Source organism: Aythya fuligula, chromosome 2 (genome assembly GCF_009819795.1).
Source record: "Aythya fuligula isolate bAytFul2 chromosome 2, bAytFul2.pri, whole genome shotgun sequence".
NCBI lineage: Eukaryota > Metazoa > Chordata > Aves > Anseriformes > Anatidae > Aythya > Aythya fuligula.
Window position 1 is genome coordinate 36791934 of NC_045560.1, and position 14167 is coordinate 36806100.

Genomic DNA, 14167 nt, shown 5'->3' on the forward strand with positions numbered 1-14167 from the left:
CCATTACAGGTTACTAGCTAGTATTTAACTCTCTGCTGAGATGTCTACCCAGATGTTGAGCATTTCCTTTCAGGTGAGGGCTGCAGGGTACAGCAATGTTCTGGCAGCAGATCAGGGGGTTAAGGGGATAGTGAGCAGAAACATCTGTTCATGCAGGCTCTGGGCTAGAACCGCACTGATAATTTGAGCTGGTGTGTTTTACATTGCTTAGTGAGAGCAAATTAAAATGCTCACTTCTACGGGGACATTAACACCCCACCACCACCACCACCTTCTTTTATTAGGGGTTAAGGTCTCACTCCTGTATGCACATCCACACAGTTCACAAGGGATTCTCCATGGCAGTACTGATTTTGTGCAGAAGATATTCAGGCACCACGCTGATAAGCAGCACCATAAAGCCTGCACATGAAAATGGCCTTCATCTGCAGATTCCAGTAAGACATGCAGTGATAAAAGGCATGTGGCATTTTTGCGTCTACAAGCAACAAGCTTACACGTCAAAATGTCTTTGGGAGTAATTAATTCCTTTCATCAATCACTCTGGCTTGTCCTGAACAGCAGTATTCTGTACACACAATACCCCCTGTACGTACTGAACTGTGGCATGCGCTGACACAAGTACTTAGCTACATACCCCACTGTCTTCTTTAAATAACTGTTAGCATTTAGTATTGATTTAACCAAGAACGGTCCTTGGTATTATACTACAGTGAGGAGTAGTTTATAAAAATACAGTAGATCTGGCGGTAAGCAGATTTATATTTGGAATGACAAACACCATCTTCCGGAAAATTTAGCTGCTCGATGATTTTCTTTTGCCTTTTAATGTTGGCATTCTTTTTGTATTTTCCAGTGTGTCTCATTGTGCCTCTTTACAGTTTCTTTTTTTTCTTTAAAGCATCATAAATATGAAATAGGTAATATATAAGGGATAAAAATAAAAGCTACCAAAGTACAATCATGGAAAATATCTTTTTCTAATCCTTCCCTCTGGCTATCTATATTTGTGCACAGGATAACAAACATTTCTTTGTGGCACACCTAACTAGACTAATACCTAACGTTTTGCTTGATTAGGAAAGGTTTTTTGAGAAGAATAATTTGGGCTCGTTTTAACAGTAATGAAAATTGGTGGAATCAAGAGAACAAGAGATTCCATTGCAAAGTGTTTGCTTACGTTGCTTCTCTGAGCTGGTAATGTCTCTCTAGGTTGCTGTGATTTGTTACATTAATACCAGCAGCTGAGGATTCATGACTTTTGCCTTAAGCATAATCAGTGATACAATTATGCCTGAAGAGAGCTTGTAAGTTTTAGACAATGCTAATTTACACAGATGGCATGATGTGACAGATATGATCTGATCCAATTGCTAGTGACATTAATGGGAAGACCCTCATGATTTCACTGGGTCTTGGAGCAGTTCAGGGCACTACAAAGTATATGTAGCAAAGGTGAATATGAAGTTTGTTACAGCTGAAGGATTTCCTTATGCAGTATTTTGTAAGGGTAGCCTAGTGGAAACCACGCAAAAACTTCATGCCTGAATCTACAACTCCAGGTGTAGATTCTATCTACAACTGCAGATAGATTTTCTCAAATGAGAATGTCAGATTAGTACCAGAAATGATTAGACGCATCTGAAGTGTTTTATAGTCGTGCTAAAGCAAATGCTATTTGGCTCTGTATTTCTTCAAGTGCAGTACTGTATCTGCAGCTAGGCTCTGCTGAATACATAAATTAATCTTTTCCTCTTGGGTATTTTCCTATTATGAACTAATTAGTAATTTTCATAAAGCTGGATGTTTGTTGCATAAAAACATGCCTTATTTGATATATTACAAATAAAATGTTTATATGAGGTGTTTTTTTTGTCTTGACTTTTATACTCTTTAAATAGTTTGATGGTATTAAGTTAGTATAAACAAGCTTACATAGAGACTGGGTTGGAGCTTTCAGTACAAACAATGCATTTGTCTAGTCACTGGAAAATAAAATTCAATTTTTAAAGTAAAAATCCATACTTGATTATCTCACACGAATCTTGGAACAGGGTGTAGGAATTGGCAATAAATTCTTATAGGTGCCTGTAAACTGCAGACATTTGATCTTGGAAAACAGGAGTTTAACTTCTTAGCAGTAAGAAAGATACTTATTTCTGTTAGTGGAGGATTTGGAATTCGTGTCGAAAGGGATATGTTTAAATAGTGAATGATATTTATTATTATTATATATATATAATAAGTATTTTAGTTATATTGTTGTTTGTTTAGGTCATTTATTTTTTTGACTAATTCGAAGGAAAACAATAAATTTGTCCTCTGTGTTCATGCTGGACATGAAAAGAGATGACAGGCCTAAAATGCAGTGATGAACATTGCAGGTTAGATAGTAAGGGAGAAAAAATGAAAGGACATTGAAATGCTGTCATGGAGTGCCTGAGGGGATAACAAAATCACCCTCATCTGATGGCATAGAAACACATTAGAAAATATCTTTGAGAAATGGCATAGGTATCACTGATACCTGAGATAGGAGGAAAGCCTGCTAAGGTAACTTTTAGTCTTACTTCTCTGTGGGTTTCTGTGCATGAAAAAAAAAAAAAATGTTATTTAGGTTCTGATTCATCCTATCGAGATGAACACTTCTTACAAACCTAGCTAAGGAACGTAGTGATTTGGTTCTTCCCTGTGTCACTCAGAGGAGGGTATATTCCACCTTGCCTTCTGAATTCCCACTTCATTAGCAAGGAATTAAGTGTAACTGCTACTGTGATGTCCAGCAAAATGCTTAACACTAGCCAAGATATGCTAAGCTCTTCCTCTTCCATACCCTGTATGGTCTGCAGATCTTCAGCCAAGGAATGTCTTGCCTGCCTTTTGGCTTTCTGTCCCCACATGCTGCTTGGCACTTGTCCCATCACATCCAGATATTAGCCTTTCTGAGCATACAAAGTGTATGTCCAGGCCATCAAGTCCTCTATGTTGACCCATAGAGGAGTGTCGTCCTCTATGCCCGGGGTGCAGGAGGTCTCACCACTAAGCCCTGTGCATACTTGAGTGAAGACAGTTGCAGAGGCCAAGCTGATACCCTATCTTTCATCTGGGCTGACACCGTAGGAAGACAGCCTAGCAGCACACACCCTTGCCCCAGAGCTGGGAATACTGGTAACCCAGTGGGGGGATCTGCCTGGTTAGCCTTGGGCTGAGCCAGCAGCTATCAGGTAGCTGCAGCGTCAGCCACAGGGCTGGTGGAGCTCACGGGAGCCACCATGCAATGGAAAGCAGCAGATTTGGCAGGCGTGGGCAGGATGGCAACTAGTAAATGGGCACAGCAAAGGACCCGCTATTCAAAGTCTTCTCAGCTGAGGCTTGATGACAAAGGTCGGGGACCCAAGCTTTTTATAGCTGTTAATATTTGGAAAAGAAGACACTGTGGTGTGAAAAGTACAAATTGTAACAATGGGCTCTTTTTTGTAATGTATTCTCAGCCCTGTAGAACAGTGAGACTATGCACAGTCGTCAGCATGGGTTATAAAGAATGAATACAGCCAGTTAGACTTGATTGCCTTTTTGATAGATTTACAAAAGTACTGAATGAAAAGAATGCAGCAGATGCAGAATAATTGGATTTTTAGCAAAGTAGTACAATGTCTCTTGAAAGCATACTCTTGACATTAATTCAAATTGGTTGGTGCATGAATGTGCTCACATGGACTGAAAATAGGTAGAAGAGTTTCAAGCAGAGTCTAGATAGGCAGCAACTTGATACACTGGGGAGAGGTAGCTGATGAAGTGCTTCAGGGACTACAGTTTCATTTAAGATTTTTATTGATTGGGAAAATGAGTAAACAAGACATTACCAAAAACTCATGATGGTTTGTGCTGTGATGTTGCTCAGTGTACAAACCTAATCCCTAGAAACATAATGAGTGTCCATGGCAGAAACATCAAGAGAATTTAAGAAGATGATTTGGCATGTTTTGTGCACATGAGAAGGGGTCAAGCCCCATACATACATAGAGTATCTCTTCTGTCAAGAGTTGAGAGGGTTGTGTGCCTTTAAGCCACGTGTGCCACTGTTCAGCAGGTGCTAGAGGTGAGGAAGAACATTATCATAACCTCAGGAGGAATTCTGTATCTACTAAATGTCAAGAGAAATAGTAGTTGTTACACTTCAAGAGCCTTGAATTTCTGCTGGTTCATCCATCTATCTAAGACAATACCTATTGATGTGGTAACATATTGTCCCCAGCAAGCTACTAGCTGGGAACAGTGCTTCAGCTTCTCAAAACGATTCTACCCAGTGTCTGTAGGCAGGGAGATGCAGAAAGCAAGCCCTGCTTCCCTCACTCTGCTCATGTGCTGGACCAGGTGCCATTTGGCCGGTGGAGCAAGTCAGCTTTTTGTACATCCATCAGGCTTTTTTGGGATCTTAGCAGTGGGACAGATCCCCAGGTCAGCTCCCAGTGCTGCCTGCACTGCTCACTGCAGTCTGAGGAGCAGGCTTCTCCAAAGGGCAAGATGGGCTGGGAACTGAGTTTGGCCATTTGGCAGAGTCTATCAGGAGTTAAACAGTCCCAGGGGATGAAAATACTTCTTTCACAGGACTGCTGTACAGTGGCTTTTTGTTTTTTTGGAGGGGGGAGGCAGCGAGGGAGAAGACTCCTCAAGATATCTCCGCTAAACTCTACACCACATAGACTTGAAGGGAACAGTTTTGGAGGAATCGATTAAGATGATTTATGAATGAAATTGTCCCAATTAAACACTAGGTGGCATATTTACTTAAGAGTTTCCAGAGACCGTACTACAGCATCTTCCACAGCTGACACCCATTTGTGCTGGTGTGATGGGAGGAATACCTCAGTGCAGTTTCCTGGGAACATGACTGCCACATGCCTTTTTTAAACAGGCGTTCAGCATGTTTTTTAAAAATGAGACACAAAGACATTATTGCTTACTTCTGCCTCAAAGTTATTCTTTAGCTGCAAAAGTCACCTGTATATCAATGCTTAGATTATTAAATGTAGTGTGATACGGTGTAGATGTACATGACAATGGTCCTATAGAAGGCTCTAGTCTAAGAGAAATTGTATGAATAGTGATGGGTTAAAATGTAAACATGTTTGGGCATGACTTACTTATTTTACTTGTCTGAAAGGATGAATGTAGGAATAATTAATGTTTTTAAAAATCATATGAAGGAAACCTAGTATTTCTCCTCATGTAAAGGCAGAGAACAGCTTTTTATCTCAGAGCTGGTATTTTAAGGTAATAATGTCCTGTGGTTAGGGCAAAATAGTCAAAGGCAGAACATATGCCTTTCTTCTGTGTCTGTGTGGCACCTGTTAAGTCAGCCAGGCTGCAGTTTTCCATATGCTGCTGCTTCTCCATCTGTGGGAGAATAAACACAGCAAGCTCTCAGAAATGCCTTTTCACACAGTTCATCCTTGAGAAACCCCAGTACCACAGCCATTGCTGGGGCAGAACACTTAGCCTCTGAAAAACACCATATTTGCTAGGTCTATTCTAAAAATTCTTTGTTCTTCCTCTCAATATTTTAAGAATACAGCAATAACCTTTGGAGTAGCTGCAGATGCCCTGGAGTAAAGATGAACTTCTTCAGGAGTGCAGGAGTTAGCTGCAGTGCTTTTTGCACAGGTTGTTGCAGCTTTCCCTGGAAGGAAGGGCATTGTAGGTCTCCAGCTTGCATCCATCACCAGCTGGGTGTCTGAGACCAACGCTGTCTTCCATCAGTCTGCCCTGCTGTAACTCATGCATTGACCTCTGATTCAGCACAGCTATTTATAGATATTCAATCCTAGCTCTTACAAACAAGATGGGATGTATACGAAGGGAGCTAAATATGTAGGTCTGAACTGGGGTGTGTGTGTTCATTTTGCCAGTGCTGAGAAGTTTGGAAAATAGATCTTGCTACGAGAGCAGGATTAGGGGGACAAATCCTTTCCCGTCAGTCTGCCTGATATTGGCTGTGCCCCAGACAGGCCAGTCCTCTTCACAGGGAAAGAAAAGTCCCATTCCCCATCCCTTTTCTGTCCTCTCCTCACCCACACAAAGCAGGCTGTAGCTATGGCATTATTTGATGCCAAGAAATGCGGTGGGGCAAAAGCTGAATGTCCTGTAGCTTGCCTTAGGACATGGAAAATTGTGCGCAGAGCATCTGTGGTCTGGCATTAGGAGAATCTGTTCAGGTTTGTTTTGCAGAAATGAATTTATACATATATTCATTTTCAGTAGAGTCTTTTGACACCCATATTCTGTAAGATTTCTATGTCTGTTATTTTCCCAGCTTGCAGGAAAATACTAGTAGTCCAGCACATCATTTGGACTGTGGAGTGACATCTGCCCCCCTGCACACAATGGCTAGGTCCCTAACCACAGCTGGGCTGTATTTACAAGGCTGTGTTTTAAAATACAAGTAGAGAGAGGCCTGGGCAACTCCAACTGCCTCAAATAAATTAGTGTTATTAATTTATATTTTTTTAGGAAGTAGGGGAAAATAATTTCCTTTAATTCCCCTCTTCCCCTCCCTTTGATTTGATTAATTCAATCACTGCAGTTTCCTAAATCCATCTGGGCTATAATGCATTGTCAAATATGTCAGGCCAAGTGAATTTACAGGCAAAGCTCAAGGCACTTCCAGAAGGGATGAAAATGAGGTATACTGCCAGAGATTGGAATAAAGAGAGTGTATCTTCAAGGACATTGTTCACATTACTTGGTTTCTTGTAGACCTCAAAGTACTGGGAAGTTAAGGGAAAAGGCTGGATAGTGGTTTCTTTGTGGGCTGGCAGAATCCAGACTGAATAAAGTCAAGTCATAATTTGATATAACTTGCTTCTTATGGGACGTTGCATGCAATGTGGGATTTGTATAACTTCCATATGAGGCTTTGTGTAGGGAATTTTTGCAAGTGTGGTTTTTGAATAAGCTCTCAATTCAGTGGCTTGTTCATTCTCCACATGTGAGCTGTGTATAAGCTCTGTACCATCCAACTATAGACACTAAATTTCAAAGGAAAAACAAAAGCTTCTGTACTTCCCCTTGTCCTATTCCTCACCAATTTTTATGTTGCAAACTGGAAAGGGAAGAGGAAGCAAGGAAAGGAAGGAAAGGAAGGAAGGAAGGAAGGAAAAGGAAGGAAGAAAGGAAGGGAGGGAGGGAGGGAGGAACTAGAAATGTGGACAAGTACTATGTGATACATCTGCCTTCGGGTTGTGGAGGGACAGGCTACTGAACCGGCACAGCACAGGCAGCTTGTACAGCAGTTTTTGGGCTGCTTGTTCATCACACCAGATCAATAAAGTACAGTTCACAGTGCATGGGCTACTGCTCTGACCAGGTTACCTGGAGATCTGGGTACACGCGTATCACTAGATAACAGTAAAGGGGAGATTAAAGCACCACACAGTAGAGCACTGCTGGAGTTGAGACATCTACCTGCTCGGTATCTTTTAAGTAGAATTTTTTGATGGGAATAAATCAGTCCAGTTAGTTCAATTTAGTATCTAGAGTTTCTGCAACACAAGAAGAATCCCTGGAGCAAAATTTGGGAATGGAGTACTTATCAGACAGTGCCAGAACTATCCATGGAGTAATAAGTGTTTGTAACTTCTCAAATTCAGAACCACCCTCCTTGGTGCAAACAAATGAGGGTAGTGAATTTGATTCTTCTGCAAATTATGTTTAAGGTAGAAGAATGCAAATAAAGGGACAGTGACTGAAATGTTAATGCTTTCTTGTTATATTGCCTTTTTCAAATTCTTGAATAAAGATAAGAATCATGACATTAATAAGAAAGAGGAGGCTAAGTATTTCAGCCATTGGCAGCCTTTCTGATTGCATGTAGATTGGGTTAACAGTTGTGGAGGTTTGCATGTAATAACAACATCTATTTTTATCTTGCCAGGTGTTGCTAAGAATAATTTAGTATTTTGAGTAGTTATGTTTTTATAGATATGTACAAGAATCAAGGACAAGTAACAGAATATTTAATAGTCCAATAATCAGATTTTAATAAACAAGACTATTCAATATTTGATAGCACTTCCAATCCAACATAATATAAACAGAGCTAATTGAGAGAATAGTATATTCTTATAAGCTTTGGATATTTTTTCTTTCTGTATAAATTCAGCAGCTAAATTTGTGCATAGAAAACAAGTCACAATATTCCCAACCTCATACTACTTCAAAATATATGAGTGCTCAACACTAAGTTCTGCATTTTAGGGAGGAAAAACAAAATAAAACAAAACAACAACAACAACAACAACAGATACAACAAAATTCAGTACCACTATAATAGAGTATTTATTGCAACAGGGGAATGTATTTTTCACAAGACTTTCAGTATCAAAATTATACTACAAATGGGGGTTGTCCCTGCAAAGCAGAGATTGGCAAGTAGTAAACAGTTCTATAATAATCCGTGTGGGACTGTGGAACATTTTGGATTAGCTATGTACCACAGGTAATACTAGTTTATCTTTTTATTATTGTTGTTGCTTGGCTTACAGTTCAGTGTATTTTAAGATGCTGTCTGTGGCCTTTTGTGGTATAATTACATTTTTTGCTTGATCTGTAATTTAGTAGCTGGAACAACAAGACAAAAGGTTATTTCGAATCAGAGCTGACAGCCAGGAGGCTGAAGTGCTGACATTAGTCTGCCTCATGACAGGTCTATACCTCACAATTCGTCTGTGCGTGTGTCTGTGATATATTTAAAAAGCAAGAAACTTGGCAGAAAGGATTCTCAGCCCACACAGAGGTGCAGGCAAATGGCACAATAATGAGCCTCAAACTGCCTGTTTTATTTTCAGTATGATGCCTTTTTTTCTTGGCTCTGCACCTAATGAAAATAGTTGTCACACACAGCATCAGAGTATTTTTTTTATTATTATTATTATTTTTACTGCTGGAAGGCATGTCATTGCTCTCTGTCCTTCTCAGTTTTCATGCCATTAGTAGTGCATACTCTGTTGCACTTCAGTCTGTGTTGATAAGCTGATGGTCTGTATCACCATTTTTACATAGAGCAGTTGGTTCTGCAGTGGTCTCATTGCCTGTTGTACTGAGAACCTGAGAGCTGCTGCTGTGTTCTGCATTTACTGACCGAAAACACTGGATATTCCTATCTGCCATTCACCGTCGTAGGGTTAGATGCCGTGCCCAGTTGAATTAACCTTCATATTCCAGAGGTTGGTGAAGTCCTTTCTCTGGGCTTCCACCAGATCCTCATCGTAGCTTCCACTGCACACGCAATGTTTTGCACAAGTGGCTTCACTTGGGGGTACAATCTTGCTTTTATTCACAGATGGAAAGGCTGGAAAGTACATATGTGCAAAGATGCACAAACAGGGAATGTAGGACATGAATGCCTCTCTCTCTCTCCATAGAATAATGTGTGCCTGCCACACCTGTAATTATGGTTGTTTTGTACAGATGTTATCATGATGGTCTATTTACAATAATAATACTAAGGCTCAGTATATTTTGTATACCTAACTGCCCTCAAAAGTCAGTTTTTTTAAAGGAGAGGGTCTGGCCGAGGTGATGTTAAGGACTGGCTATGGCTGAGTTTAAGGCCCATTTGTGCTAGTGGTGCTGTCAGGTCAGGGTGGTACTCAAGCATGCATCCGTGTGCAGGAAGATGAGACTAGGCCAGATTTGACATTGTGGTCACAGCCAGTGTGGTATTACAGACAGAGCCTGGGATAAATCCCAAACAGACAAGTAAGACCTCCAATGTGTTTTCTTTTAATCAGCATCTTTTTATTGGTCTCAGTGGCAAATGCAGAAAAGACAGCTACTCTGAAGAAACTACAGAACCATGAGTGACAGAAACAGCAGAAACAGCATTAAAAAATTTTAAAAATGTTTACTCTTTTAGTCACAAGCCCTTTTCCTTGAAGATTCTTCTGATCTACAATATCAAAGACAAAACACTTTGCCTTAACAGCACTTTTACAAATGATGTCTTGATAGCTGAGTGTATCGGTTCTAAAAATTGCAGAATTTTTAATACATTTATATAGCTAGTATTCGATACAGAAATGATAGTGCTAGAAATATCATCAGTCTCCAAAGTCTGAATTTTCAAATACCATAACTTTAATGAATCTACTCAGATGGGTAGATAAGCATATGGCTTGGATCTAAGCATAGTAACATGGGCCTAGGATGAGCTATGAAGTGAATTGACAGTCAGCAGTGAGGTAGAGGCAAAGGCTAGGTTTGAGCATAGCAGGTTTGGGCTCTTAGTTCACCCCTCAGTTCCATATGTGCCACTGCCTCTCTCTGCAACTCTGAGTTGGACTTCACAGTGTGTATTTAGGAGAGACTTCCTAAGCAGGGTGCCCTTTTCTCAATTAAACACTTTGCAGCTCTCTCACCTATGACTTTTTTAACCCCTCATGGGTGTTTTTCCAGTAATGGTGTTTCAAGCTTTACCTTCCTTAGCTTTGGGTCCTTCTGTTCAAACTAATTTTTTGCTTTTTACAGGACTCTACTTTTTCTCTCAAAATCAAGCTTGAGAACCTTTGGTGACGGAATAAAGGAGTCCAGGGAACTTGTTTTGGCAAAGTAGACCATCCAAGCTAGAAGCTGATAAGAGAGGTATTAAAATAGAGCCTCTAAAAAAAAAAAATGTTAGCACGGTTAAATCCCACAGCTTCTGAAGCAGGCATTTCAAGCAAGGAAGCACTGCTGAATTTGACCCTGCAGTTCTGTAAAAAAGTGTATGCCCCATCCCAGTAATCACTTTTTTTCTCTATTTTAAATCTGTGTCACTAACTTTTTAAAAATCCAGGTGCTGTGGTGTCACTTCAGGAGAGGTTCAAGGGGAGCTCAGCTAAGCTTAGCTCAAGAGGAGCAGCAATAAAATTTGACACTGTTTTCCAGTACTGCAGTTTCCTCCAGCAACACCGCAGCCTCTTCCTCTTCCACCAGACAGGAGGGGTGTAGGAGGCAGTGGTTTGTAACTAGCCTGCCTCCACTCCTAAGCTGGTGAGCAACAGGAATGTGCAAACAACAGGTCTTTAGAAAGCCCTGTGCATTGGCTGCTCCGAACAGTCACCACCAGTTTGCCTCAGGGTAAGAGACAATGAGTTACTGCTTTCCCTGAAGGGAAAAGTAGCACTGTGCCCTTGGAAGCTGTTATTGCCACCCTTCAGCAGAGGGATACTGCAGCAGCAGGCCATTGTTGATAGAAGAAGAAATTAAAGCCTCTTGGGAAGCGGCAACACTAAGCTCTGTTGTATGATCTCATCCTTTGCTCGTCCATGGGATGACCAAAACTGATCAAGATCATTGCCATGTTGTTCTATCTATTCTAATCCTGGGGAAGGAAGAAGCTGTAGCACCATGTTATTTATAGCTCTTCCAATTGGATATTTGTAAATCTTTCCTACCACTTGTATACCACCCTGAAGGGCAGAAGGTCAGTTGCAGTCCCAGTTCTGCACCCAGGGTGAAATAAGAAACAATTTTTGCAAGAATGAAAATGTATATTTACCCAGATTCTCTTGCAAAAAGTAGCATATGACAGGAAATTTAGGTTCCTAATACTACTACTGAGAAACGCAGCATTAATAATTTCCTTTGACAAGTGACATCACTTCCAGAGAAGCAATAAGGGAAGAAGTAAACATCAAAAACATGAAACAAAGATCTACCCATTGGCCACGGTTAGTTCTGTTGACTTCTCTTTTTGCTTAAACAAGACAGATATGTTTCTAAATAAACAAGTAAAGTTGTGAATTATGAGGATTTACAAATGATGAACAAATAAATTATTTTTATCTGCTGAAGTCAAAGCAAAGAGTGAAAAGAAGTCTTCCAATGTCACAGCAAAATGCCCATACCTTACCCCCTATAGGTTAAATATACATAATATGTAATAAAGGCCTGGGTCCAGCTAATATGTAACACTGAGCTGCAGTATTCATTTTCAGGAACAGAAATTTAGATTTGGAAACATTATTTTAAGGTCATGTTAAATATAAATATAAATATATAAATATATATATATATATATTCTTATTACAATATACTTTAAGGAATTCCACCTCCTTAATATTTTTCTTTTTTTGTAGAAAAACAACAATTTTTTTCAAGCGTATGTTCAGGTACACAACTATGCAAGGAAAAATATTAAGCTATCATCCTGAAAACCACCCTACACCACCTTTATTTTTCCTCATTATTTCCCCTCTTGCCTTCCCAGGACAAGAAAAAGTCTTTCTTTTGGCTTGTTCCCACTTTATGCTTCAGAAACCCCAACACAGATACCCTGGTTTCTACCTATGGAGCATCGGCACAACAAAGAAAAACAGTCACCTTCTGCCACAGCACAGAAGATGCAAGAAGGACCAGCAGCAAAGGGGTTAAAGGGAGTCCTATAGCAAAGATTTGCAATGCCTTCAAATTCTAAGCACTAAAATCCATGAATCCCTAAGAGAATAAATCTTTGTAAGACCAGATACTTCTGGTTGACACAAAGCACTTGGGGCCAGTTACATGGGTTAGTTGTGTTGTTTGGTTTTTTTCTGTGAAGAGTGGAAATGGTGATGCCTGGCTCCTTATTGATTTCTACTCTATCTTTCTGCACTCCTTACTTCAATAAGCCCAGCAATCCCTCCAGATCTCTGGCACATCCCTCCCTCACCCCATTCCTCCTGCCCTCTTCTCCCTTTGACATCTCCTTTTCACTACCTGCCGAGGAGGCAGCAGCATTGCAGCTCCTCAACTCCACTGCCAGGCCAGCCAGAAGAGCTCAGGAGCTCAGACTGCAGGCTGCATTTCTTGCCTCCATCCAGCTACCAAATTTCATGGAACTCAGATATCTGTTCCTCCACCAGCTTTGCCTGGAGACTGGTCAGGGGAATAAGCATGACAAATTGGCACATGCTGCAATTCTGTGAATTCAGGCTAATTTTAAGCCAACATTGCCTTTTTTAAACTAATATATTTTTTAAGTTCCATGGGTGCAGTTTCTGACATCCATGTTTTTTTTTAACCTCAGTCTAAGTGTAGATGTCCACCTCTTTGCAAACATGCCCTCTCTGCAACATGCCTGGTTGCTGTGGTTCTGCTGTTTTCCACCACTGCCATGTAGATGGCTTCTGGGGGTTTTACAAAAAGGTACACTGGTACATTGCAACATGCAAGCTTATTATATCCAACAGATTCGATTCAAGTAGTTTGTTTGTTTTTTTTTAAATAAAATCCCAAATTTTGCCTTCCCCTGAATGCCATAGCTCTAGCTGACAGCAATTTCCACTGCTTCCTGGCTGCTAGGAGAAGATGTGGCTGCGGGTGAGTTGAGCATCTCACTGACAGCATCTAAGACCTACATGTTTGAAACTGGGAGATGGGTGGCTACTGCTCCTGCAGAAAGTGGCTGGTGTTTTAGTAGGGGATGGAGGAAAAACAAGTTTTATATTCTGTAAGTATTCTTCATGCTTGAGAAACGTGCAGCTACCAGCATTCTCCTCCATTTTCAGAGGGACTGAAGTAAGGAGAGCAATTGCTGCTGTCTTGAACACCTGAGAATAGCAGTTTTGGAAGCGTCAAAGTGCCCTTATCTGTAGCTAGATAGGATAAAATGGAGGGGATCTCTTACCTTGTCCTCCTCTAGCAGAGATGCCTGAGAAACTGCCCATTTTTACCATCATCACTGAAAATAAGAGCTCCGGGCAGTTAACAAGGGGCATCACCCTTCCACCATCTAGTTAGGGCCCTGGCTAGGACCTCCAGGGTGGGTCCTGTGTCTTTACTTGAGTAGACACTGTACCATTCAGGAAATATGCTTTGAACCCTTTTGCACCGTCTAGTTTCCATGACTTTGCTTGGGATTATGTGTGCTCAGCAATACTAAAATATTATCTTGCAAAAATATATATTGAGTGGTCTCTTCTCATTTGGTTTGGCTTAACTCTCCAAGTAGGCAAGTTCTCAAGCATGTTCTCCGATTTTCTGACTTCTTTGGTTCCAAGAGAAATTGAATTTCCTTCACTTCTTTAATGAGACTCTTCCCAGTGAATTTCTGTCTTAGTTGTACTGAGGGATAAATGCCTGATTTTCTCCCTTTGGAAAAGGCCAAAAAAAAAAAAAAACACAAGCTTGCAGCTCTGCTCATCCT

At 40.6% G+C, this 14167-nt stretch overlaps 1 protein-coding gene across 1 annotated transcript in view; it reads left to right on the top strand.

The window, feature by feature from the left end:
• CHN2 (chimerin 2) overlaps nucleotides 1-12499 on the top strand; it is a 113920-nt gene extending 101421 nt beyond the window's left edge. The window contains exon 7 of the mRNA XM_032180749.1: nucleotides 12251-12499. Within this exon, the coding sequence (XP_032036640.1) occupies nucleotides 12251-12457 (207 nt within the window). The 3' untranslated portion in view covers nucleotides 12458-12499. The remainder of the gene's footprint in view (nucleotides 1-12250) is intronic.
• The last annotated feature ends 1668 nt before the right edge of the window (nucleotides 12500-14167 follow it).